Below are 26,559 nucleotides of genomic sequence, written 5' to 3'. Positions count from 1 at the left end.
GCACAGTATAAGTTTGGTGGCATAACTGAAGCATCAGCGGAAGCGTCAGCCCTTGTGTCTCAGCCCCTCCGGTGTAAGACACTCCGGGGTAAAGACATACGTGTCTACCTGCGCGTGTCCACAGAGCAGGTACACAGAGCAAACAAACTCGACCCAGACGCTGCTCCATTGACACCTTGCAAAGTGTGCCATTATCCTCTACCTGTGATCACTGGCTTCAGAGGAAGGTCACACACAGCAAACCGCTTTCGCAACCTTCAAAACCTCCGCTCGCTACAACCAATTCCCCCCGTAGACACCCACCTGTCTATGGGACTTTGGAACTGCCAATCAGCTGTAAACAAAGCAGACTTCATTACCGCATATGCAAACCACCTGTCACTCGATGCATTGGCTCTCACTGAGACCTGGATCAAACCATGTGACAATGCTACCCCATCTGCTCTCTCAATTAACCACACTTTCTCCCACACTTCACGTGCATCTGGCCGAGGTGGTGGAACGGGCATGTTAATTTCCAATAAATGGATATATGGTCAGTTGCTACCCATCACTAAATACAGCTCATTTGAATACCATGCCATCCAGGTAACTGTACCGAAAAAATTCTTTATGGTTGTCATATATCGCCAACCAGGTCAACTCGTAGACTTTCTTGATGAACTCGACACCCTGCTCTCCTCCATTCCTGAGCACGACTGTCCCACAATGGTCCTTGGAGACATGAATATTCACCTGGACAATCCCAGCTCATCAGGCTTCCTATCACTAATGTCATCATTTGATCTAAAACTAGTACAAAGTCCTCCAACTCACAAAGCTGGAATAGCACTTGACCTCATTTTCACCAGAAACTGTGCCATAGACTCAATCTCTGTCACACCGCTGCATCTTTCGGATCATTACTTCATCCATTTCAGCATGACTCTACAAGGGAGGTCCACTGCTTCCTTCCCAATGGTCTCATTCCGCCGCAACCTCCGCAATTTGGCACCCAACTACTTCTCCTCTCTTGTTGCCTCCACTCTTCCATCTCCCAGCACATTCTCTGCTTATGAAGTGAATGATGCCACCGAGTCACTCTGCTCCACACTCTGCTCTTGTCTTAATTACTTGTGCCCTTTAGCCACTAGACCTGCTAGATCCTCTCAGTCGCACTCTTGGCTAAATGATACCCTCTGGTCTCTACGCACCAGAAATGGCGCAAAACAAAAGATCCTGGTGATCAATTGAAATTTCATGAATTACTGTCCTCATTCTCTGCCAGCATCACTGATGCAAAGAAAGCTTTCTACACTGACAAAATTCTCAGCTCTACTGCCTCTCAGAAACTATTTTCAACATTCAAAACTCTGCTCGCCCCTCCATCTCCACCTCCTACCAACAATCTATCAGCTGGCACCTTTGCCTCATTCTTCACTGACAAAGAGGCAGCTATAAGCAAACAGCTTACTCAACTGGCCACCCCTGAACATTCACTACCACAAACTCCTTCTAGCCCAACCATCTCAAGCCCTACTGCTTCATTTTCCTCTTTTTCCCCTCTCACTGAGAATTGTGTGTCCAAGCTTCTCATGTGCAGCCGCCCTACTACATGCCCACTTGATCCCATTCCGACTAAGCTGCTCCAAGCTATTGCTCCTACAGTAGCCGCAGCAGTCACACATGTGATCAACGCTTCACTGAAACCCTGTACATGTCCCACCTCTCTCAAGCATGCTCAGGTTAGACCGCTGCTAAAAAAAAAAAACATTTCTTCCTCCAAATCATGTGGAGAACTACTGACCTATCTCTCTCCTCCCTTTTCTGTCCAAAATCATTGAAAGAGTGGCTTTCAAGCAGATCACAGAATACCTCTCTCAAAACTGTCTGCTTGACCCTTACCAATCTGGGTTCAAAAAGGGCCACTCCAATGAAACTGCTCTGTTAGCAGTGACGAAATCCTTAAAAGAAGCTAGAGCGACTGCCAAATCCTCAGTGCTTATCCTGCTTGACTTATCGGCTGCATTTGACACTGTCAACCATGGCTTCCTTTTGTCCACACTCTCTAGCATGGGCATCACAGAGAAAGCACATGCCTGGTTTAAATCGTACCTCACAGGACGATCTTTCAGTGTATCTTGGCTTGGACAATCCGCTACCATGCACCATCTTGCCACAGGAGTACCCCAGGGCTCTGTACTAGGACCTCTTCTCTTTGCCATATACACCACCTCACTGGGTGAGATCATTCGATCACATGGCTTCTCCTGCCACTGCTATGCAGACGACACCCAGCTCTATCTGTCATTTCCACCGGACAACCACACTGTCTCTGCACGCATATCAAACTGTCTCTCTGGCATATCAAAATGGATGAAATCCCACCATCTCCAACTCAACCTCCTAAAACTGAACTACTTGTCATCCCAGCAAAACCATCCATACAGCACAATATCTCAATCCAGAATGACTTCCTATCTCTGGCTCCTTCAAAGGCAGTTCGAAATCTGGGTGTTGTGATTGATGAACACCTGACCTTTAAAGATCATGTTGCCTCTGTTGCTTGTTCATGCCGCTTTGCGCTGTATAACATACGAAAGATCAGACCATACCTAACACAACATGCCACCCAGCTCCTGGTGCAATCTACTGTCATCTCCCACTTCGATTACTGCAAAGCCCTTCTAACTGGTCTTCCAGCCTGTACTGTGAGACCTCTTCAAATGGTCCAGAACGCAGCGGCGCATCTGGTCTTCAATCAGCCAAAAAGAGCACACGTCACCCCTTTGTTCATTGAGCTCCACTGGCTACCGCTAGCAGCACGCATCAAATTCAAATAGCTAACACTCGCATACAAAGTCTGAGATGGTACGGCTCCCATCTATCTGAATCCTCTTGTACAGGCTTACGTCTCAGCCCGGCTGCTCCGGTCATCACAGGATCGTCGGCTAGCGGTGCCTACACCACGCTCAGGACAATCCAGACTCTTCTCATGCAGTGTTTCACAAATGTGGAATAATCTTCCAAGCACTACCAGAACAGGAGCTTCCTTTTCAATTTTCAAGAAACTCCTGAAGACCCAGCTCTTCAGAGAGCATCTTCTAAACTAGCACCCCCCCCCCCCCCCACCACCACCACCACCCCCGTTCGAAAATAAGCATGTTCTTGGCATCAAAATGTGTCTTTAAAATTCACGGACATCATGTGCGAAATCCATGGCACATAACAAGCTGAATTAGAAAATTGCGTTTTTAGCCCCATTGACTTGCATTAATTTTTTTGTTCTTCTGGGGACCCATGGTCCAGAAGTAGTGGGGGTGAATTAGGCTCCCTATAACCATAAACATCAGGACAGAATGCATTTTCTGATTTGTAACAAATGGTTACAAAACTTTCAGCATTACGTTCTTTTACACATTTATCTCTTCACTCATTGCAAGTGATGAAAGGGAATCTGATGTTGTTATTTTGCTGGAGGTTGCACTCCCAAGGACTTTTGACCATAATGGCCATCTGTTGGTAAGGTCTTACTTGAACACAAAAATAATGCTTGCTTGCAATGATTTAGGTATATTGGCCCCTATCGCCAAGGAAAATACACGCTATCACTTTAAAGGGATATTCCACCCAAAATTTTCATTTTGTCTGACAGATTTCCCAGAGTTAGATAAGGGGGAAAACCCACTTTTAATAATTTTTGTATCAAATGATAGAATACTTCTTTTGAATGTGTTTTTGGTACCCTTACTGTTTCATTTGAAATTCATTTCAAATTTACTGTAGTAAAGCAGCAGAATAACGTTTTTATTGACTGATTTGATGCGTTGAGGAAGTTGTTAAATGTCGTGACAGAAATAACAATAACAATCTGAAAAAATTATATAAAAAATATAACATTTGTGCTTAATTGCTGATTCTAAACAAAAATGAAAAATGAGACAAAAATGTATTTAACTAAGCTCAAAAGCTTCCCCTCTGATTGTTTTACCATTTGAAATGACTATTTGTCTGTAAAAATAAAAACTTCTTTTTAATTTTAATTATAACCAAACTGAGTAGACTGGATTTAAACAACATGCTTCAGTGCGGTTTCTTTTTCTATTCTTTTTAAACTGCGCCATCATCTGGCAGGACATGTAAATCACACATAGAAATCACAAGTTAACGTCATCAACATGCGACTAGGAAGTGTTTGCTGTTGAGGTTGTGCTTGTCCTTCACATAGCTCAGTGAAACGTTACAGAATTCCTGCTGTTGTTAGTTTTTAGCGAAGTTAATTTAGTTTTTTGTGTCTTTATGGAATGACAGAGAGAAGCAGCGGCCAGAGAGACGACGAGGTTTCAATCGGTGAGTTACAACAGAGATTTTACAGCAAACTGTTTGGCTGCTAATTAATAGTTTCATTCCTACTATAGAACACTGCACATGTATTAAATATGAGTGAATGAGCTCTTTAAGTGCTTGAATCGTTTTTTTAAGAACATTAGTCTTTCCTCAGAATTGAGCAGTGATGGCAGCTCCAACCTCTTTGGAAAGGAAGATCTGCTGGAGCGCCAGGGACAAGCTCTGGCAGTGTTTAGACGACAACGGCGGAAGAGTAGAATCCTGTCAGACGTTCCAGAGTGACTTTGAGGCCAAGTGCCCTGCTCAGTGGGTAAAATATCCATTTCAAACCCTTTTATATTTTGTTCAAGCAATGAATGGTCAATAGATATTTTTGAGAATGACTATAAATACTGGTTTCCCTAATCTCTTCCCTGGCAGGTGAAATATTTCACCAAGAGGAGAGATTTCCTGAAATACAAGGAAAAGATGCAGACTGAAGGGTTCACACCCGCCGAGGGACCCAAAGAAAGCTAACCACGACTCCGCAGGAAAGCTCCACATAGACTTTCTCAGAGTGAAGCTTTTGGTGGACCTCTTCTACACCTTTGTGTGATGGGATGAGAGTTGCCTTCGGGGATCCAAAAGGATTTTTTTCCCACTTCCCTGAAATGATCTGCTCATCTTTTTCTAAACAAACTTGTTGGATTTCATTACTACTCTGCCACTCAGTCAGTTTTACCTCTCAAAACTGTTAAATATACATGAAGTTCCCAAAAGCAGAATAACTGTCAGTATAACAAGCTGACATGAAGACTATACTGTACTGTCTACAGTAAGAGTAGTGTGTGTGTGTGTGTGTGTGTAAATAAATCAAATCAACAGTGATTGAGGTGGTTTTATTGTCATACGTGCATGTTTATTGTAACTAGTTTGTATCAGCAGAATAAGAACGTCACCCTGTGGTAAAACGTGATTTAATGTTACAGCTCATTTCAGACATCTAAAGGCACCTTACAAACTTGTGTGTATTTACAAAGGAGTGTGGCCCTAGGGTCAAAGGTCACTGCAGGTAATACCAATATTTATTTAAAAAACTGATTCGGTTTAAACTTTTAATACAGTGATATAAAAAATTACATGTAATTTTCTGTAAAAATATAAAGTATGTCTTTAACATTTCTGCTCCAAACGAGGTTTGGTACAAACCTTTTCTTTAACAGGAATCAGTGTGACTTGACAGTTGATTGGCCTATTGCACGTTCAGTCCCGTACTGACACCATCAGACGGTTTGTAATACCCCATCTTGATTCGGCTCTTTCATGCCAGAGCTGAATTTCCAAGTTCAATGTTGTTACATTTCAGATCTCTGTGTAAAAAACAATTATTTTTAGAGTTTTGTTTGGTGTAGGTACCACTTCATAACATGTGTAAAAAAAAATATATAATTTGATCAGTGAGGGAAACCGCCTTGATTCTAATTAGGAGGTTCTCTACTGTAAAAATAGCACAAATACAAAAAGGTACCAGATTGGTTCTGAAAGTTTGCTTCAAAAAGCAGGAAATGTGTCACATTCTTGCTGGTTAACTTGTAATATTTACAGTCATTTAGCAAGTTGGCAACTAACGCTTCCCAGATTTAGGAGAACAGAAAATAAATAGAAGATCTTTACTTTTGTGGCCTTACAGCAAGGCAGTAATATGCTAATGGGGTTAGTCTCACAATAATCATGGAAAATAATAGGAATAAAAAGGAGGTAATAAGAAAAAAGCTCCCTGCATAGTAGGCACTAAATCAGTTAAAGAAACTTTTGGCTCAAATAATTTGTTATTTAAACCCTGATTATCCAAAGCTAGGAGCCGGTAAAGACATTAGTGGACAGTGTTGGACAAGATTTCAACACCGAGACATACAGAACATAAAGAAAGGTACCATCACACATGTACAGTACATAGAGGCATGCGCATGTATCTGTTAAACTAGAAGAAAAAACTAAAAGGGGGGTTTTCAATAACATTGTATCTGCTGTAGATAGCTATTTGCCTCAGTTTATGAAGAACAGATTCGATCTCATCCTATCAACCTGCCAGCAGCCATGTTTGCCACAATTAAGCACTTATAAAGGTGAGTACAGTGGTGATCATTTACAGACGGAACAAAAGGTGCAAATAAGCTCAAAATTATATTTTGAACTAAATCTAATTTTATTATTCAAAGTACGTTTCAGCACTTAATAAAATTTCAAAAACATTAAAAACCTTAAAAATAATGCTTTAAAATTCAAGCAAGTGCAAAAGCTATCAAACAAGCCATTTGCTTATTAAACCGGTTCAAATGAATGTCTGTTTCTCCAAACTGAGGCTTAAAGAGCCATCTCCAGGTGAAATATGAACCTTTTACCCGACATGTTCTTAAAAGGAGCAGAACTCCTTTAATTCATGAGCCCAGGCCACTGACGCGCTCTGAGGCAGGTGTGATCATACATTCAGAAACAATATCAGCTCTTAATTTGTAGCAAACACAGTTTTTATTGATTCACTGAAAACAGTTGGCCTGCCCCATTGCTTGTATGAACCACCAACAGACCAGTCCTAGATATTCTATTGAAGCAACAGGGAATTCTTCCAGCTTTTTCTTTCGTCTTCTGTCTTTTTTATGCTGGCTTCATCTGTCTAATCCTGAGGAAGAATCAATTTGCTGGATTTTAATCATCACAGGGACCCTTCCTTCCTTCAGTCTTTAAATGAACCCTGCACCCCAGATCCAACGGTGGTTATAAACTTCCGGTGACGTTCCTGGCCACTGCCCAGGCTGGGAACTCAGTCAGATTAAAGAGGGGAACCCCCCAGGTGGTGATGGCCAACATAACCACAGCCACACCGATCAGATTGACTCCAAAACCTGCTTTGACCTGAGCACGAGAAGAAACAGAACACACAAAATCATTTAGGATCGACAAGTGTGTGTGTGTGTGTGTGTGTGTGTGTGTGTGTGTGTGTGTGTGTGTGTGTGTGTGTGTGTGTGTGTGTGTGTGTGTGTGTGTGTGTGTGTAATATACCATGTCGCTGATCTTCACGTGGCCGTAGCTGAAGACAATAGCGTTGGGGGGGTTCCCCACTGGAAGCATGACCCCAAACGACACACACATGGTGGACGGGATCAGTGTGTGGAGCGGGTTGATGAGCAGCGTCTCCGACTGGACAGATAGGAATGACAGAGTGTAGTTTTAAAATGTTACCAACACACACGTTACAACACCACAGAGCTGTGGTGACTTTTAAACCGTGGGTCAAAATCCAAAGTTGGAAGAACTTGCTGGCCACCAACATTACATTATTACATTTATTTTAGTCACAGGCACTTTGGACACGCTGGGAGTTTATCTCTCCTTAGGAGAAGAAAGCTAAATGTCCTCACAAGTAAGCAAATTCAGACTAGTGTCCAATCTTCTGAAAATTAAATATATGCAACTTAGTAAAAGGAGCACTTTCAAAATAAAACCAAAATGTGATTTTTAATTAAAAAAATATCCAAACAAAATGAAAACCTTTGAATTAGACTTTTTTTTTAATCCCACAAATAAAAAAAGGGCTAAAAGATTTTCATTTCATGCATGGCAGGAGTTTCTGAGGTGAAAGTTTCTCCAAAAGCAACCAGGTGAACTTTAAACACAACAACACCCTCAGACTGAATCTAAAGCAGGGGTCTTCAGTTAGATTTGGTCAAGGGCCAGGGTTTTCCCAGCAGACACTGTGAGGGCCAAATGCACTTCTAAAAATAAATGTCAATTATTTTTGTATCTTAATATTTGATATATTAACTTTCCTTCCAAATTTATGTTATTTTTTTAGCATTTATAAGTGTTTATGTACATTTCCTTTACTAACCTAAGCCACTAGGGGGCGACAGTGACATATTAGACTTCCTATTTGTGAAGCGGTTCTGCTCTCCATCACTTAGACTTGTATTTCAAGCATGCTATTTGCTAAAAAGTGCTTAATCTTTAGTTATTTTTCTCCAAGAAAGCATTTTTGTAATTTTATTTTACTCAATAAGCTTGTTTCCTCTCTTGTCTCCTTCTCATGGGTCCCCGAAAGAACGAAAAAATAGATATGGTTCAAAAGAAGAATATAAGAGGTTGTATTTCTTTTAATAGAAGAGAAGGTCTGAGGTTCCAACCTCTAAACTCTGAGCAAGTGAACCATTAGATCACATTAAAGGAGCTCTCACAACTATTTAAGAGTTGGGTATTTAGTACTTATTTGTTTGAACTACTAAAGCTCCTCAAATGAGAGGCAAAATATTTTTTAAGAAAAAATAACTTTTTTTCTAAGTCTACAAGGATTAATATGACCTAGATGACCAAGAACCTTCACAAGGAAAGAAGATTCACAATTTCTTCAAAAATCTGTTTTTCATCTTTACACAAAACAGAAAGTGGAGAAAGCACTAAATGAATCTGTGCAAACAACACAATGTAGTTCTCAAAGGATCCAAAGAATTTTCCTTGCATTAGATTTTGTTGCTTTTATCTCCAAAAACCCAAAATGTTTCAGGAAATGAAGTAAAGAAAAGTATCGTACCAGTGCTGACAGGATGGGCAGGAAGACGGTAAGAGTTGCAGGGTTGGAGGCGAACTCTGTCACCGCTGACACCAGCAGGCAGGCCAGCAGGGTGACGGCCCAGGGGGGAAGTCCATTCATGGGCTCCAGCTGTCTGCCGATCCACACAGAGAGTCCCGATACCTAAAACACACAACATCACCCTCACATTCATGCACAACTAGTTTTCCACTTTAGTACAACAATCCTTTTACTCTTCAGTTTAAATATGAAAAGTTGCATCTAAGAAATAAATGTTCTGATAGTTCTAGGAACTTTCACTCAGATGCTATTAAGAGAGGAAGTTTCTTCTACACCAAAAGAACAAGTTGCACAACTCAGGTTTATGTGTAAAAAGACCTCGCCTGGTCCCTGGATAAATGATGAAACTAGAGCTCTTGGATGCCAGTGTTGGGTCTTTTAGAAGAATTGGAAAAGGGACAAGCTGCAAATATCTCTCCGTTTACTCAAGGACTTCTGGACTCACTGTCTGAAAACTGTTAGATCATCCAGGAATAATTACTACGTGACATTGTCACAAAACATCTTTGATATCAACACACACACATTAATTCCATGCTCTCACCTCACCCTCTCAACCATCATGTGTGCAGTGGTACACCCACGGGGTTGGCCAGCCAGGAGGAACTTTTCATCTTTCGACCCCATTCCTCTTGATGACCTTTGCAACATTCTTTCGGTGATGAAGCCCTCTGGCTCACCTGAGGACTCCCTCACTGTTCATTTAAGATAAAACTGACGCAATCCAGTTTCCCCCTACGAACCAGCACGCCACATCCATCAGTCTCACATCCTTCCCTCTTAATCTCAAGTCCTGTGCCACTAACCTGGGGATCAAATTGGACTCCAAATTAACTATGACTCCACAGATGAACGCCACAGTTAAGTCCTGTTTTTTTCTAACTATGCTGGTTAACTTGTCTGAAACCCATTCTGAAAAGGCCTCACTTAGATGAGTCATCCGTGCATTCATAACCTCTAGACTGGACTACGACAATCATCTATGAATCGCCTCTGAAAGGTTCGGAATGTCGCGCCTCGGTTCCAGACGAATACGGACAGATGCATTCACATCACTCCTGTACTGGAAGATTGGCATTGGCTCCTCATGCGTTTCTGTGTCAAATTCTAGGTCCTTGTCTTTGTTTCTAAAATTCTTCACATCCATCCAGGCCCCTTCTTATCATCAACCCATTTTTGCCACAGCGGTCACCGAGGCTACCTGATCACCTGCTCTTATCTGTTCCCAAGTGAATTATAAATCCTGTGGGGAGCGAGCATTTTCTTACACCGCCCCGAAACTCTGGAATGAGCTTCTGCACGTGAGGCAGGCCCCATTGCTAGCTCATTTAAGTCTACTTTACTTTAATCTTGCTTTTGAACGCTGATTTTATCATTGTATCTCACAGTCTGACTTTTTAATGCTACTTTTATCATTGTTGTATTTTGTATCTTTGTTGAGCTGCCATGCTGTTTTAAAACGTGCTACAGAAATGAACTTTGTTCGTGCACGTGCATTACCTTGCACCCGGCAGCAAGCGCGTAACCCCCCCCAACCAGGATGACGATCTCCCATGGCATCAGCCTCTGAAAGTCCTTCCAGGTGATCATAGGAGCAAGTGGATCAGAATCAGAGTCATCATCATCATCTGTAGATTAAAAGAACAAAAATATTTAAATACATTTTTAAGCAGCATGGTGCAGTTGTTGGGGATGTGTGTATGTTAGAAACTCTTATTGTGAAGGATCATTTATTATGGGTTTGTCAGTTAAAGGCTTCCTGAGAAGCCCACCACCCTTTTGAGCAGCCAGGCTCCCCCTAGCTTTCCCATAGTGGTGGCGTCAGAGACAAAAGTCCAGATTTCTGCAGAATGTTGGTGTCTGGTGTGCTGTAGAGCTCAAACTGTTTAACAGAAACTGACCTGACTTCTTACAGCTGGAGGAGCAGGAGGAGGAGAAGGGTCGCCTCGCAGGAATGAGGAAGAGCAGGAAGCCTAGAAGGACTGATACTGTTGCATCAGTTCTGTAACCCTTCCTGTGAGAACAGTCATGTACAGATTTAACAAAAAGACACACAACTCTTACTTTGACTTATTTAGATGTCATTAAGTCTGAAAAAAATTCATCCATGGTGGCAATGTGAGGAAAATGCTTTGGAGGTCTGAGTCACCACACCGCAGACGGTAACGCCACTGATCAGCAAGTTAGTTACTACATCACTAGTGCTTACTTTTCGAAGAGGGACGTCCAGCCGGGTACGAAGCCAGGCTCTCTGGTGAACCACAGCAGTGTCATTAGGATGAAGAAAACACCCGTCACCACCTCAGGGTAGCTGAAACACACACAGACCACAGCAAGCAGGTTACACGGGTGTCATGGAGATAATTACATCGCTGCTGGAATTTTCTCTCATATCTGTAATATTTGAATACGGAGAAATTTTATTTAATTCATTGATTAAAGCAGCTTGAATATAAGTTTCATCCTAAGCAAGTCAGATGCAGGTGGGGGGGGGGGGGGGGGTCTTCACACACCTGATAGGTCCGAGTTTTTCGTACTCCTCCTGGATCCTCCTCTCTGACATCATCTCCCTCTTCGTTTTGCGTTTTTTACTCAGCGAGCAAGTTTCTCTGAAACTGAGCACAGAGCGACAACAACATCATCCCAAAGAGCGCCAAGCAGCCGGAGGGATTATCATGAGTCCGTAATGATAGGCTGTAGATGCAGGCAACCACAGTAATAACACGCCTGGATGTGACCGCTAGCAGAACTGAACCACCCTCAAATGAACTCACTTGCAGCCAAGGAAGAGGAAGTGCAGCCACAGCCAGGTGAGGACCAGCATGATGATGGCGATAGGGAAGCTGAAGATGAACCAGGTGCCAAAGTTTATCACCTTTGCATCCGGATATCGACTGGAGGGAAAGACAGGATCAATATTAGGGATGTAAGAAAATATTGATATGGCAATATATCGTGATATTTTTCCCAGCAATATTATATCGATATTCAAAAGCCGTGTATCGGAAATATCGATATGGCAATATATCATGATATTTTTTCCTGCGATTATTACATCGATATTCAAAAGCCGTTTATCTAATTCCTGAAAGAATTTACATGCAAACATTTGTGTATTTTCTTTTCGTTTTGTGCAATTCAATCGCCACCCGCTAGTTGGCAGCAGTGTGCAGCGGGTTTTGTTTCCACCACTGAAATGTAAATCCCTCCATCATGGTTCAGATACCTCATGTTAAACATGTTACGTATCAGTTTGGACTGTTTATTGAACATTCTTACAATAAATTCAGTAAAAAAAATTGCTTGTAACGTCTGACTGAATGTATCGCAATATATCGTGATATACCGTATCGTCTCCCCTGTATCGTGACATGTATCGTATCACCAGAATTTCAAAAATACACATCCCTAATCAATATCATCAACAAGATCATTATAGGTCCAGCGGGCATTTCCCTAATATTTCTGCAGAGATTACTTGCTCTGCCACACACTCTTATACATGAGAGGCTGTACCTCGTCCACTGTGTGGGAGGAGCCTATAGGAGGGTTTGGATCCTTCTGAATTATTAGGGTGGTACTCTGATGGATCCAGGCCTGAGTCTCTGTATCATCTTTCTGCTTTTTAAGTTAACTGATGCTACTGAATCAATCTTTTTTTTTATGTTCATCTGTGACAACGTTAAAGTGTGGCTTGGTAAACCTGGGATCAAAAGAACCAGGGACACTGAAGCAGATTCAACGAGGAGTAACCTCACGAACCAAAACGTAACAGTTTCAGACCTAAAACTGGAGAATCAGAATCTTTAGCACTGAACCTTTCACTAGGAGTCTTCATTAAAGTGACAGTATGGATTTTTCTGGCGATAAGGGGCAGTAGATACCTAAATTGTTTCAAGCAAGCAGTATTTCTGTGTTGGAGTAAGACCTTACCAACGGATGCCCGTTAGGGTCAAAAAGCCGTGGGGAGGGCAAACTTTAGCAAACTAACAAGCACATCACGCTCCCTTTCATCACTGGAAACAAGTGAAGAGGTAAATGTCTAAAACAAAACATTTAAGAATGATAAAGTTTTGTAACCATTTGTTACAAATCAGTAAATGCATTTTGTCCTCAAGGGCTCCCGTAGAAGGAAACATGGCATCTAAAATGGCATCGCTCAGAGCCTTAGACCCACTCCCATGTATTTTAGGCCTGATTTTTATGGTTATATGTTATGAAACTGCCAATATTTTTCAACAACTGGGCATCATTTCATTCATTTTCAGCAACACTTTGATGGATGTTTCCAGAAACTAATGGTAAAAAGTACACATTGTCTCTTTAAAGAGCAAGTCACCCTCAAATTAACTTTATTTGGCTGATAAACTGTATAAACAAGTGTCCAATAGTGCTGTAGACATACAGTATGTAATATTTATTGAAAATTCTAATTTCAGCCAAAACCCGTCAATATTGCTCCTTCTTTAGAGTATGCTTTATTAAGACACACAGGCTGTTGGAGACTGAAAACTCAAGATGGGCAAAAAGACTGAGGACAAAATAAAATGTTATTAAATACAAAAAATGTAATTTTTCACTGGAGTATCTTTTAAAGGCTCACATTAAAGGCTTGTGTATTAATTTGAGTATTACCATTATTTTTCTATTAAACTGACTATCAGTAAAACTGCTTGTTTTGTGGAGGAAAGTGTTCATTTTAATACTTGTTATGGTCAAAGAAAGGAAATATTTCGCATATAGCCCCACCAAGATTTTGTTTCACCAGCTGCCACTGCTCAGTTCGCCAGGCAACGCCTCCTTTCAGGAAATGTGGGTGGAGTTCGACTCTGGTAGGGAGGTGACTTTAAGGCCAGGCGGACACCATACAACCTTTTGACATTTTTGAGCCAATTTTCTCCTTGTGCGAGAATCTATGAGATCAGGGGCGAGTTTTGCGTAGTGCGCCGTGTAATATTCACGGGGTTACGAGAGGTGTTTAACACCTCATCTCCCAATCAGCAATCGGGAGCCCTCACAAATTTCTGGCGTGTTTGATTTTTTGCTTGTCCCTCGTGGGGGTATCGCACTGTTGAAGCGACGCTGCAACCCAAAAAGTACCAGAACCGCTCACGGCACATGCATCAGCACGGCTCGCCAGCCGTTTCCCTATTAACACACATTGTTCGTTTTTATTTATGCTCTTTATTTTGCACACAATGACAAGGACTGTCAAGAAAGAATGTTTATGTCATATTAACCTGACAAAACATTGATTTACTTTCTTTCTTTCGTCTTCCTCCTCCAACCCCCATAAATCCCTGTGCGTCCTCCTACAGCAATCCCGAGGGACAACAGACATCAATAACAACACAATAAAAAGTCTGACGTGTTGTTTAAAATCAGCTAATTTTAGCAAACGTGTTGCTACCAGATGTACAGTAGGAGCAGTCAGGCCGCAATCGAGAACCGGGTTGTTCAGTGTGAGCACATGACTCGTGAGATTTTCTCTACAAGGAAGTCGCACAATTTGAGATGGAGCTGAATGCCACGAGTAAAAAAGTTGCAAAGATTTACTTCTTCAACCATCTGCTTGACTGTATTTCCCGTTATTTAAGGATTCTAGCACCCCCACACAGAAACCCTCATCTGGCCTTTGTCCAGCAGGCTACAACGTGAAGAAGACCATTCTGTGAGGCTTAAAACAGCAGTGGCAGAAAATCCTTTCAGCTGGCAGCATGAAGGCTGATTAGTTTGATCTCAGACCCTAGGAGGTGCCTACTGGACACTGACTTTGGCTCTACACTTGTTTGGCCCCCTATTGGGGGGGCACTGTGACTCAAAGGGCTATATTTAATAGCTGAGGTTAGTATCTCACTGGACCATGGGCAACAAGTTGAAAATGCTAAATTGTGTGCTTGACTGGGCCACTAGGCTCCAGGAATGGCGGCAGAATTTGTTTACACGTCACACTCAAACCCGGCTACATTTTAACTTTTACAGCTGACACCGATCACGTTCATGTGACAGTTGAGTGATATTCCGAACTGAAACATTTTAATCATTCAGCTTTGATGTTCCACAAGAATCTATACACTGGTTTGTCAAAATAACCAGAGGTCGAGCCACCACCATGACCGCGGTGACAACTTCCAGCCAGGCCACCGTGATTGCAGTGTGTGAAATGTGCATCTGAAAATAAGCAGCTACAGCTAATATTAATAATGGCTGTAGGTGTCTGTCTCTACCGCCTATGTACTGTCTCACACTCAGCCCCGTGGGTGGGTGTGAGACAGAGACTGAATCTCCAGCAGCTAGATAGGATTTATGGTAATAACTCTAAGTAAGCTTGAAAGCTCAACTTCACTTCTTTTAAAAACTGTTGTACCACAAAACAGTGCCAAACTTACAGTAATTCAAACAAGCATGAAAAATGTGGCAGTTTTAATGGTATGATGTCATTTCCTGTCAAGTTTTTAAACGTTACTGTATACTGTGAATAATGTGTTGAACCTTGATTTTTAAGAAAATGGTGAATCACACTAAAATCACAATATCAGTTAGAAAAATAGCTATTCAGTCTTTTCTTAAAGATTCGAAGGAATCTCCTATGCAGATGACATCCAACTGTACATCTCCTTTGAGCCCAATGAGATGTCTAAGCTGCAGCTGTTACACTCCTGCTTAAAGCTTGGTTTATGCTTGACGCATTCACTTTCCGCGCGGTGATGCGGCTCGCGGCTGGAACGCGCTTCACAACTCGCAGCGTTTATGGTTTGTGCGGCTCGTCTCTGCGGTGAGCCAATATTCTCCCAAACTGAACGGGGCAGCATGGAGCTCTACAGCATACATCCAACACTACACCATAGTAGAAGTAGAAATCACTGTTTACAACATGGTATTCCAGCATTTTTAACAGCGTCCTCGTCTTTTCCGACAGTGCGAGCTATTTCTCTCCAAGAATTATTAACAACATGTTGATCACGGTGATCTCTGAGAGCTGAATCCTACAAATGTCTGTATTTACGAACCTCTGCCGTGCCGGTCTGCCATGTTTTTCCGCGTCCGACCGTCCGCGTGGTTAGAAATTTTCCAAGGTGCGCGTTGCGGAAATCTTGGGCCGTGCGGAGACGTGGTGGAGGGGCGTGGTTGTTAAAATGACGCAAAATGACGCAACTTTTCCGCGCGGAGCAGTGCGGACCTCGCGGACGCGTCAAGCATAAACCAACCTTAAGACTCCATTAGAACATGGATGGCTGGGCAACAAAGCCTCTGTCAGGAATCTTGGTGTGACCTTTGACCCAGCTCTCACCCTAGATTCTCATGTCAGTTCTCTTGTTCGCTCTTCCTTCTTCCATCTCAGGAACATTGCTAAGCTGAGTCCCATTCTGTCCCACTCTGAACTTGAGACAGTTCTCCACACCTTCATCTCCTCACGCTTAGACTACTGTAACTCTCTTTTCACGTGTCTGAGCAGAACCTCCCTGAACCGTCTACAGGTGGTTCAGAATGCCTGTGCTCGGCTTCTGACCAAGTCCTCCAAACACACCCACATCACCCCGCTTCTCCTCCAGCTTCGCTGGCCGCCAGTCAACTTCAGGGTTCATTTCAAAATCCTGGTTCTGGTCTATAGGGCCTTACATGGACAAGCACCATCATATATTGGTGATCTTCTCAGTCCCTACAGCCCAGCAGGTCCATGAGGTCCAGTGACCAAAGCCTACTGGTTGTGCAGCGCACCAGGCTAAAGACCAAAGTTGTACTCTCTCCCCCTGAGCCTGAGATCAGTGGACTCAGTGGTCTCACCCGTTCAAGCTGGCTTTGGCGTGACCTTCGTCGTTCCTTGTTCTGTTCTTATTCCGCTTTTCCCGGGAACCATTGATATCCCTCTTTCCTATTCATTTTCTCTCTCCATTTTCTTACATTTTTTCCTCCTTTAAACACATTTTTAATAATTTTTGTAAACTTTTTATACCTTTTTTTGTTTTTTGTGAAGCCTCTTGAGAGGTGCTTTATATAAAAGATTGTTTACTTTTTTTACTTCTTTACATTACAGCAGTATTAATACAGGAAATTGTTATCAGCATCAGTGCATCATTAATGATTGCCATATCAAATACAGGCCATTTACCATTTTTATTATTACAGTGCTTTGAGCCAAGTGTACCTACGTGTTAAACTGTTCAGCAAAGATGAGGTTGGTTGATGTGCCGGTGATGGTAATGAGCCCTCCGATGGTCGCTGCATACGTGATGCTAAGCGACAAGCATTTACAGATCATGTGATCCTTCTTGGTGGGGTACTGGGAGTCTCTTCTGGCTCTCACCCTCTTCACATTTGGGATTTCAATGGCAACCTGGTAGAGTGATCACAGCGTTATTATCACTACTGAAACGGCAAAGATCTCTTGTTCTGCCTCACACTTGGCAAACTCATCAGACCCAAACACAACTTCCCCCTTTTCAATTGAGTATAGACAATGTCATGCAGTCAAAATGACTACCCTAACCATAGACTAACACAGGAAATAACCAGAACAAACAGCATTAACATCACTATAATTAGAGGAGGCCTGAGAGGGGCATCATGTTTTACAAACCTGTGGCAAGTGTCCGTTGGTTTGTCTGACAAACGTCTTGTTCAAGACTGGCTGAAGTCCCAACCTATTCACCTCACCAATCTGTCCCTTAAGATAAAAAAAACAAACAAAGATTAAAAGAAACACTAGATCACCAGTAATTTGGATTTTCTTCAAATAGTGCATTTTTTTAATATCTACCTGCTAAAATGCCAACGTCTTACCTCACTTAGTGAATAAAGATCCTGTTTAGTGTTGTCATTCCTGGGCAAAAAGGAGACGAAAGGCAGAAGACAACAATCAGCAACAATAGTAACTTATAGACTACATTTTTGTCAGATTAAAGTTTATTTATAAAGCTCAAAATCACACAATGTGGATAAAAATAAATTAATAAAGAAGCATTCATTTATTTATTCACAGACAAGGCTGTGTCCCTTAAAATTAAGTGTTGTAACCAGATTTGCTAGAGAATTGCATGTTAAATTATTTTTGACTGTTCTAAGTACATATTTGTAGTACACACAGATTTAACCAAACTGCATAAGAAGCTGTTTGGTTAAATCTATTAGTTTATTCTTTTCATCATCTTTCAATTGCTCCAAAACCACAACTTCTTTTAAACTATCTGAAAGTAAGAGAAACAGGTAGATGCACTGTGTACCTGGTGCATCCACCTGGCATCATTGTGTGTACATGTCACTAGCATGCAGTGCTTTTTTTATTTGGAGGAGGGGGGTATACTGCTTTTTGTGCTTTTCTACCGATTAAAATAATTCAAGTGCCTTTACTGTCACAATACACATGTACAGTGAAACTGAAAGCAACACTAGACACAAATAGATGTCATAACTGGGATTAAAAACATAAAATGTTGGGAATCATTATGAAATTATAGTAAAAAGGCTGGAACATGCATAATTAAGACCAGCTAGAGAAACTCATTCATGCGTTCATTTACAGCAGGCTGGACTATTGCAATGGTCTTTTGACTGGTCTTCCCAAAAATGCTGTGAAGCACCTGTAGCTTCTTCAGAATGCTGCTGCTAGAGTCTTAACAAGAACCAAGAGATCTGAGCACATTACTCATGTTCTTAGATCTCTACACTGGTTACCAGTAAACTACAGAATCTATTTCAAAGTGCTACTGCTAGTTTATAAATCATTCAAAGGCATGGGGCCAGAATACATGTCAGATCTCCTTCAGGTATATACGCCCAGCAGGGCTCCAAGATCCTTAGGAAGCGGCCAGCTGGTAGAACCTCGGGTCAGAACCAAACAGGGTGAACCTGCTTTTAGCTACTATGTTGCACACAGATGGAATCAGCTTCCTCATGACCCCAAATGTGTTCCCCAGCTCTAACTTTTAAATCAAAATTGAAAACCTTCATGTTTTCATCAGCCTTTGAATAAATGTTCTTATGCTGCACCTTCTGCACTGTATTTGCTCACCCTTTAACTTTATTCTTTTTTTCTTTCTTAATTGTATTTTCTGTCATGTTGATTTGAATGTTCTTGCTAATGAAAAGTACATTGAATTGCCTCTGTGTATGAAAAGTGCTATATAAATAAAGCCGCCTTACCTTGCCTACCAGCTACAATGTCTAATTAGATCATTTCTGGCTCTTGAGCAAGTCTAATGCTGCTGCAAAATCTTTGTAGCATTTATGGCAGAATCATTTGTGTTTCACTAAAAAATGCTTTTTATAAACCAGGGATGGACAGCTCCCTTTGTAGAGGGCCAGCCTGTTTTAGTTGATTCACCTGCTGAGCAGCTCACTAAGCTCTGCAGACGCCTGTGATATACCTGCTGATTGAAATCACGTGTGTTTAAGCAAGAAAATAACTAAAACATGCTGGATAACAGGGAGTTGTCTGCCCCTGCCACAAACAGTCAAATCACTATGAAATAGTTTTTTGGACAGAAACAAAAACCTGCATATCATCAGCGTATGTGATGATGCTGAATCTGCCGAGAGCAGCTGAAAGCAATCAAAGCTTATTTTATTGGTAGCAGAGCAAAATCTGAAATCTGAAATGAAGAGTAGAACTTAGACACATACTGTTCGTTCTGGTAGAGGAGTTCCAACTGGTTCTTGTCCAGCGTCTCATCTTTGCTTGAAACAGCTGCAAGAAGAAAGTGTCGTCATTGCAATATAATGAAAGAATTAGGGATGGACAATATATCAGCATCAATATCGGTATAGGCCAATGTTAGTCAATGTAAAAAAATATCGGTATTGGTCGAATAAATAAAACCAGGCCAATATTAATAACTGAAATTTTTTCCACCTTGTCTCCATTTGTTTATCTGTTTCAGAGGGTGAGGGGAGTGATGTGTATTTGTTTAGCCACGTGACAGTGATTGTAATAATCTCAGAAGCAACAATGTGTGTGTTGTGTGTACATAATAACGTAAATTCAGCTTTAATCATTTTCATTTTATACAAAATCTGCTGATTTTAGAAGCATTAATGTCAGTATATCAGTATCTGCAATTATCGGTTATCGGCTATAACAGTGATCTTGATATCGGATATTGGTATCGGCCCAAAAATTTCATATCAATGCATCACTAGAAAGAATAAAATAAAAAGAATTCCGGTGTGAACACTGTTCCAAATGTTTTTTAATGTGTACAAAGACATTCAGAACCAAACGCACCACTTTCGTCCTCTTGGGCGTCTACCGTTTCTGAGTCATCATGGCAGTCGGCCAAACCAGTACAGATGAGCTGCTGTAGGACAGCCTCGGCTATTGGCATCACCATGGCAGTGGTGGAGGTGTTGCTGAGCCACATAGACAGGAACACAGTGCAGCACATGAAGCCCAGCACCAACCTGAAACAGAACAAAAGGGGTCACTCATACCATAAATGTTTCAGTGTTCTCAGTTCTCTGTGCTTTAGGTGCATAATTCAGATTTTAATGAGCAGTATACTGACATGCCCGGTTTCGCTCCTGCAATCATCACCATGCGCAGAGCAATACGCTTGTGCAGGTTCCACTTCTCTATGGAGGCTGCCAGGCAGATGACTCCCATCAGCAGCAGGGTGGTGTCCTTACAGTACTCTGCTGCCACCTGAACTCACATGAATACATCAAAACACCATGAACTACAGAAGAGATAAATCAGTTAAAGCCATGGAGGCATTAAACAAAGATCTTAATAAACAAACTCAGAAGGAGGTACACGTCAGTGACGTCAACGCTGCATACAAGTCCTTCATGAAAATACTGTTGAAGTCATATAATGATGACTGCAAATTAATCAAATCTACAGGTAAAAGGGAAAATCAACCTTGGATGACTAAGGGATTAAAGAATGCGTGTGCAAAAAATAATAGTTTATATAGGAGTTTTTAAAATTGCAAACAAGGGAAGCAGAAGATAGATATAACAATTATAAAAATAAATTGGTAATAATAATTAGGAAGCAAAAAAAAAAGATTATTATGGTAATCTATTGAATCAGATTAAAAATAACACAAAAGCTACTTGGGGAATAATAAACAGTGTGACTAATAGAGAGAAAACAAAATCCAGTATTCCAAATCACTTTGTCAAGGACGAAAAAGATATATATGATGATAAAGAAATGTAGGTAGGAGTTTGATGGAGAACAAACCAATTTATGATGATAAAGAAATGTAGGTAGGAGTTTGATGGAGAACAAACCAATTTATGATGATAAAGAAATGTAGGTAGAAGTTTGATGGAGAACAAACCAATTTATGATAATAAAGAAATGTAGGTAGGAGTTTGATGGAGAACAAACCAATAATAGAAGATAAATTGACCACAATGATTAGTACTGTCAATAGTATTGTCCTTGACAAAGTAGATAAAGAAGAAATACGAAACATTGTAAAAAAACTGTGGAAACAAAAGATAAACCTATTATCAGGATCTGGACATGATAACTGTTAAACCATCATAGAATCCGTCATTGAACCATTCACTTACATTTGTAATCTATCACTTTCTACTGGAAATTTTCCTGATGCAATGAAAACAGCGAAAGTCATTCCTTTGTACAAGAGTTGTGATAAACATAGTTTCAATAATTACAGGCCGGTGTCACTGCTTCCACAGTTTTCTAAAATATTGGAAAAAGTATTTGTATCAAGCTTGGATAAATTCGTCGAAAAAAATAATATTTTAAACAATGAACAATATGGGTTTAGGACTAAACATTCCACAGCAATGGAAGACATGTCATGGAAATCCCATATTAGCTACATAAAAGGTAAAATTGCCAAATCCTTAGGAGTATTACACAGAGTCAAGTTTTTACTGACTAATTCTGGTTTGTTGGCATTGTACAATTCACTAATTGTTCCATACTTGACTTATTGTGTAGAAATCTGGGGAGCAACATACAAAAACTATACACAACCCTTATTTATTTTATAGAAAGAGCTCTGAGAATCATCAATTATAGTGGCTGTAGAGATTCATCGAACCCATTGTTTATTAAATATAAATTACTGAAATTTCATGATGTAAAAGACTGGAAAATCATACAAACCATGTATAAAGCCAATTTAGGTACTCTGCCAACAAACATTCAGGGGATATTTGAAAAGAGAACTAGTAATTACATGCTGAAAGAAACTGATGTGTTTACAAAAGCTAGATTTAGAACTAAAATGAATGAGTGGAATATATCTGTAAATGGTGTTAAATTATAGAATAACCTTAAAAGGGAAATTTAAAAAACTGTCATTTAATATATTCAAAAAATGTACCAAATAGAGTGTACTAAATAATTATGAAAATGTAAATTAGATCAATGATCATGATCGCACTGGAATTTAGAACAGGAAAAGGTTTAAAATGAATGTGTATGCGTGTCTGACAAATGGTAATTATATATAAATTGATTATTTCTACTGGAAAAGGGGGCAGAAATTATAAGATGTTTTTCTTCATTCTGCTCCTTTTCATTCAAATTAGATTTTTGTTATGTATTTCTTATTGTTTATATGTTTTATTTGTTTTTATTTTGAATTAAATAAATGAAAAAAAAGAAAAATAAAATAAAACAAAACCATCAGTTCAAATGTTTGGTTAAACCCAAACAGGAGAAGACATGAGGGAGTCTCTCCCTTTCACTCATTCTGCCCTCCCGTGTTCGGATCAGCTCGTACAGTTTTCTGTTTGTTCTTTTTAATCTGCTCCACTTCCCACCCGCAGCGATGGTGGCCCCCAGTGTTGTATAAGCCCACATCGCCTCACCTTTCACCTAATAAAACCAGCTGGATTTTCTCCAGCAGAACTGTTTTATGTTGTTACTGTGCACTGCAGTGGCTGTGCGGTTACATAATTGGGTATGCATTATTAACCGATGAAGGTTTCTCCAGGGGAAAAAATAAATAAATAAAGGATATTGGACAGTTAATCTTTAAAGGGGTCATATTGTGACTTATTTTCTTAAGTTATAATGGTTCTATGGTCGATACCAAATATATTCATGAAGTTCTTTGTACGAAATCCCTCTCACATAAAGAGATTTCAGCAGTTTTATTCTTGACAGTATCAGTACCCTCCAGAATGAGCCGCTTCAGGGCTCTGTCACTTTAAGATAACAAGCTGGAGCAAGCCACACCTACCCCTCTTACACTCAGGCTGCTATAAGCTGAGAAGCTCTGATATCCGAGACAGATTTTGAGAACAGCCGCTGCTCCTCAAGCAGCAGCTCTCCCTAGCATGCGAGAGGTGGTTCTATTCTAATAGCTGTTTGAAATGACTTCTTTTAGACATATGAAGCATTTCCATTGTCTGAACTTCAGGGCAATTTCTGGGAGCGGGAAACTGACCCAGAGATACGATGGCCTGGTCCTCACAGATGTTGCTTCTCCATGCAAATTCTGCCCTTTCACGACTTTGCACAGACGTCACTATATCACGGCTGCTTCGACAGCGAGTAATGTCACTGACCAGCGCCAACAAACAACACAGCCCTGTGAATTACACTGTCTGGAGGGACTTCTGCCATGGTTTTTGGTGTTGGGAGTTTAGTAATGGCGATTTTAAAGCAGGATGCTTGGTGCTTATTTGCTTGTATTTCTATTCTGCTTCACAAGGAACTCTTCTGATTTCACTAATGTCGGTTGTTTTGAACGGCGTCTGCTGATGTAATTTTCAGGTACCGGTACTCAGAAAATTCCCAAAAGCAGCCGTTCGGCCGGCTCGGTGAAGTGGAGACACGCTCATTACAGGAAGTTCCGGTAAGTTTCCCTGAAGTAACGGTAGTTTTATAGTATAAGGTAGTATATTTTGACTTTTCCAACTTTTTTCAAATAAATCTGACTTTTTCCTCAACGTTTTAACCCCATTTATGTCAAGTATGAAAAATGTTTTTGGACATTTTAAGCTAAATATGCTACTATCTATTATTTTTATAGTGAATCAACTTAAATCTATTTCTTCTTTAAAGTTTTGTAAATTTTATCGTACTGCAATACAATGAAAATGCGGTTTTCTTGCAAAAAGTAATCTCACCATCAACTTCTGACTCATATCTAGTTTATATTCCAGTTCCTAATGAACTGGTCTACTTTGACCTGTATCATAAAGTCACATGAAAGCTGGCAGAGATCTGAGAAACACACTCAGACCTGAACTCTTGGAATGTACTGAACAATGTTCAGAACACAGTACACTCATTCACCTCAATTCTTTCCACTGTACATTTACATATACAGAAGTCTGGTCAGCAGACTGTAATCCTAGCTATTTCTCTGGGTTTTCCCCACTGCTGCTGAACCCAACAGGAAGTTCATTGCTCAAAGAAGTTCCCTTTCACGTTTTCGCTTTAAATTCCTACCGAAGAGATTGTTGGCTGTCACAATTAGGGTACTTTACATACCGTGTCAAAAATGCAAGAGATTATACTATACAGGTGGGAGAGACTGACATGTTCAATCTGATCAGAATTAAAACTAAATCAGAACAAAAATAAGTCATTTTGATGCAAAGTCTGAGGAAATCCTTCTTTCAAATACACTGCCTGGCCAAAAATGAAGTCGCCACCTGGATTTAACTAAGCAAATAGACACGAGTCTCCTATTGGATAATTACTGCATGGGCGATTATCTTTCTGCTGGCAACAAGTCATTTAACCCCAACTGGTGCAATGAACTGCTTCTCATTTCTTGAACAACCACATGGAAAGACACATCTTCTGGTAGTGGAAAAGATGCAAGTCTGTTAGAGAAGGGTTAGATCATTAGATCATTGGCATGCATCAAGCAGAGAAAGCATCCAAGGAGATTGCAGAACCTGCTAACATTGGGTTAAGAACTGTCCAATGCATTATTATAACCTGGTCTGATGATTTGTTTCCAGTGTGAGTTGGACTCCGCCAAGGCTGCCCTTTATCCCCGATTCTGTCATAACTTTTAAGGACAGGATTTCTAGGCGCAGCCAAGGTGTTGAGGAGATCTGTTTTGGTGGCCTGAGGATCAGGTCTCTGCTGTTTGCAGATGACGTGGTCCTGTTGGCCTCATCAGAACATAATCTCCGGCTCTCACTGGAGAAGTTCACAGCCGAGTGTGAAGCAGCTGGAATGAGAATCAGCTCCTCTAAATCAGAGGCCGTGGTCTTGAGTTGGAAAAGGGTCGAATGCCTTCGGGTCAGGGATGAGGTCCTGCCTCAAGTGGAGGAGTTTAAGTATCTTGGGGTCTTGTTCTTGAGTGAGGGAAAGATGGAGTGCAAGATCGATAGGCAGATTGGTGCTGAATCTGTAGTGATGGGGGTGTTGAACCGGTCTGTTGTGGTGAAGAGAGAGCTGATCTACATTCCTACCCTCACCTATGGTCACGAGCTTTGGGTAGTGACCAAAAGAATCAGATCGCAGATACAAGTGGCCAAAATAAAATTTCTCCGCAGGGTGTTTGGGCTTTCCCTAAGAGATAGGGTGAGAAGCTCAGTCATCCGGGAGGGGCTCGGAGTAGACCTGCTTGTTACAGCTGTTGCTATTTGTCCCAGAAATATGAAGCTGCAGATGTCAATCAGTGCTTCTCCTCCTCCTCCTACCTGCACAGCTGCACTCACTTGGACTGATCACCTCCTGAGCAACATAAAAGGAAGAGCCGCCAGGAGGAAGGGAGAGACTGGATATGTGCCAGTTCTCTCACCTGCTCCATTTGTTTTGTGTTTTAATGGCTTTTAAATGGGTTTTAGTTGTGTTTGGACTTAGTGAAGCTTAAGAGCTTTTAGACATTTTTAACAGATGAGGGACCAGTGAGCTGGCTTCCTCTTTGCTACCAAACTTTTGTACAGTCAGTGGACTTTATTTTGTGAATGTTTGGGAGCTTTTCAATATCTGTTTTAAACGTAAACCCATGGCCATTTTACCAATGTGATTGAAGTACTTTTAGATTTGGAGCTTTTTGTCTTTTTACAATCCTAAAATAAAAACCTTGTTTACAATTTTAACACCTGAAGCACATGCATCTGTGTTACTCCCTGTCCTTCCCTTTTCCACAATTAGAGGATGTAACACTGCTGGTCCTCCACATCAAGAAGAGCCAGTTGAGGTGGTAGAGTGATGGTGCATCAGGGTAAGAAGATAGGCAGATGAAGTGATGCACCCATCATGTCTAGTGCCTACTGAACAAGCCTGTGGGGGCAATGCTATGATCTGGGGTTGTTGCAGTTGGTCAGGTCTAGGTTCAGCAACAGGATGTGCTCCAAGAATGAGGTCAGCTGACTATCTGAATATACTGAATGACCAGATTATTCAATCAATGGATTTTTTTCTTCCTTGATGGCATGGACATATTCCAAGATGACAATGCCTGAATTCATCGGGCTCAAACAGTGAAAGAATGAGACACCATTTTCACACATGGATTGGCCACCACAGAGTCCAGACCTTAAACCCATTGAGAAACTTTGGGATGTGCTGGAGAAGGCTTTGTGCAGCGGTCAGACTCTACCATCATCAGTGCAAGATCTTGGTGAAACATCAATGCAACACTGGATGGAAATAAATCTTGTGACGTAGAAGTTTATAGAAACAATGCCACAGTAAATGTGCTCTG

General features: G+C 41.0%; 2 protein-coding genes across 2 annotated transcripts in view; one reads left to right on the top strand and one right to left on the bottom strand.

The window, feature by feature from the left end:
- The first annotated feature begins 4,156 nt into the window (after window positions 1–4,156).
- On the top strand, window positions 4,157–5,193 carry coa6 (cytochrome c oxidase assembly factor 6). The gene is made up of 3 exons (XM_015955064.3): window positions 4,157–4,329; window positions 4,481–4,636; window positions 4,747–5,193. The coding sequence occupies exons 2-3, from the start codon at window positions 4,493–4,495 to the stop codon at window positions 4,840–4,842; spliced, it is 240 nt and encodes a 79-aa protein (XP_015810550.1). The 5' UTR covers window positions 4,157–4,329; window positions 4,481–4,492; the 3' UTR covers window positions 4,843–5,193.
- Window positions 5,194–6,811: 1,618 nt separating this feature from the next.
- Window positions 6,812–26,559, bottom strand: part of slc13a4 (solute carrier family 13 member 4) — a 47,677-nt gene continuing 27,929 nt past the window's right edge. The window contains exons 3-16 of the mRNA XM_015955057.3: window positions 20,452–20,588; window positions 20,172–20,347; window positions 19,571–19,634; window positions 17,732–17,771; window positions 17,529–17,615; window positions 17,101–17,285; window positions 11,725–11,844; window positions 11,464–11,565; window positions 11,160–11,261; window positions 10,852–10,964; window positions 10,451–10,578; window positions 8,891–9,052; window positions 7,366–7,503; window positions 6,812–7,218 (exon numbers count right to left, since the gene is read on the bottom strand). Coding sequence (XP_015810543.3) covers window positions 7,081–7,218; window positions 7,366–7,503; window positions 8,891–9,052; window positions 10,451–10,578; window positions 10,852–10,964; window positions 11,160–11,261; window positions 11,464–11,565; window positions 11,725–11,844; window positions 17,101–17,285; window positions 17,529–17,615; window positions 17,732–17,771; window positions 19,571–19,634; window positions 20,172–20,347; window positions 20,452–20,588 — 1,692 coding nt within the window. The 3' untranslated portion in view covers window positions 6,812–7,080. The remainder of the gene's footprint in view (window positions 7,219–7,365; window positions 7,504–8,890; window positions 9,053–10,450; window positions 10,579–10,851; window positions 10,965–11,159; window positions 11,262–11,463; window positions 11,566–11,724; window positions 11,845–17,100; window positions 17,286–17,528; window positions 17,616–17,731; window positions 17,772–19,570; window positions 19,635–20,171; window positions 20,348–20,451; window positions 20,589–26,559) is intronic.

This window comes from Nothobranchius furzeri, chromosome 1 (assembly GCF_043380555.1).
Source record: "Nothobranchius furzeri strain GRZ-AD chromosome 1, NfurGRZ-RIMD1, whole genome shotgun sequence".
NCBI classification, from domain to species: domain Eukaryota; kingdom Metazoa; phylum Chordata; class Actinopteri; order Cyprinodontiformes; family Nothobranchiidae; genus Nothobranchius; species Nothobranchius furzeri.
The sequence above is the reverse complement of the archived record's forward strand: the minus strand, read 5'-3'. Positions and strand labels throughout refer to the sequence as shown.

Bases quoted from the DNA above. Each gene is read 5' to 3' on its own strand.
- coa6 (XM_015955064.3), top strand. From the start codon at position 4,493: ATGGCAGCTCCAACCTCTTTGGAAAGGAAGATCTGCTGGAGCGCCAGG. The intron at 4,637-4,746 runs GTAAAATATCCA...CTTCCCTGGCAG, and splicing joins CCAAGTGCCCTGCTCAGTGG to GTGAAATATTTCACCAAGAG.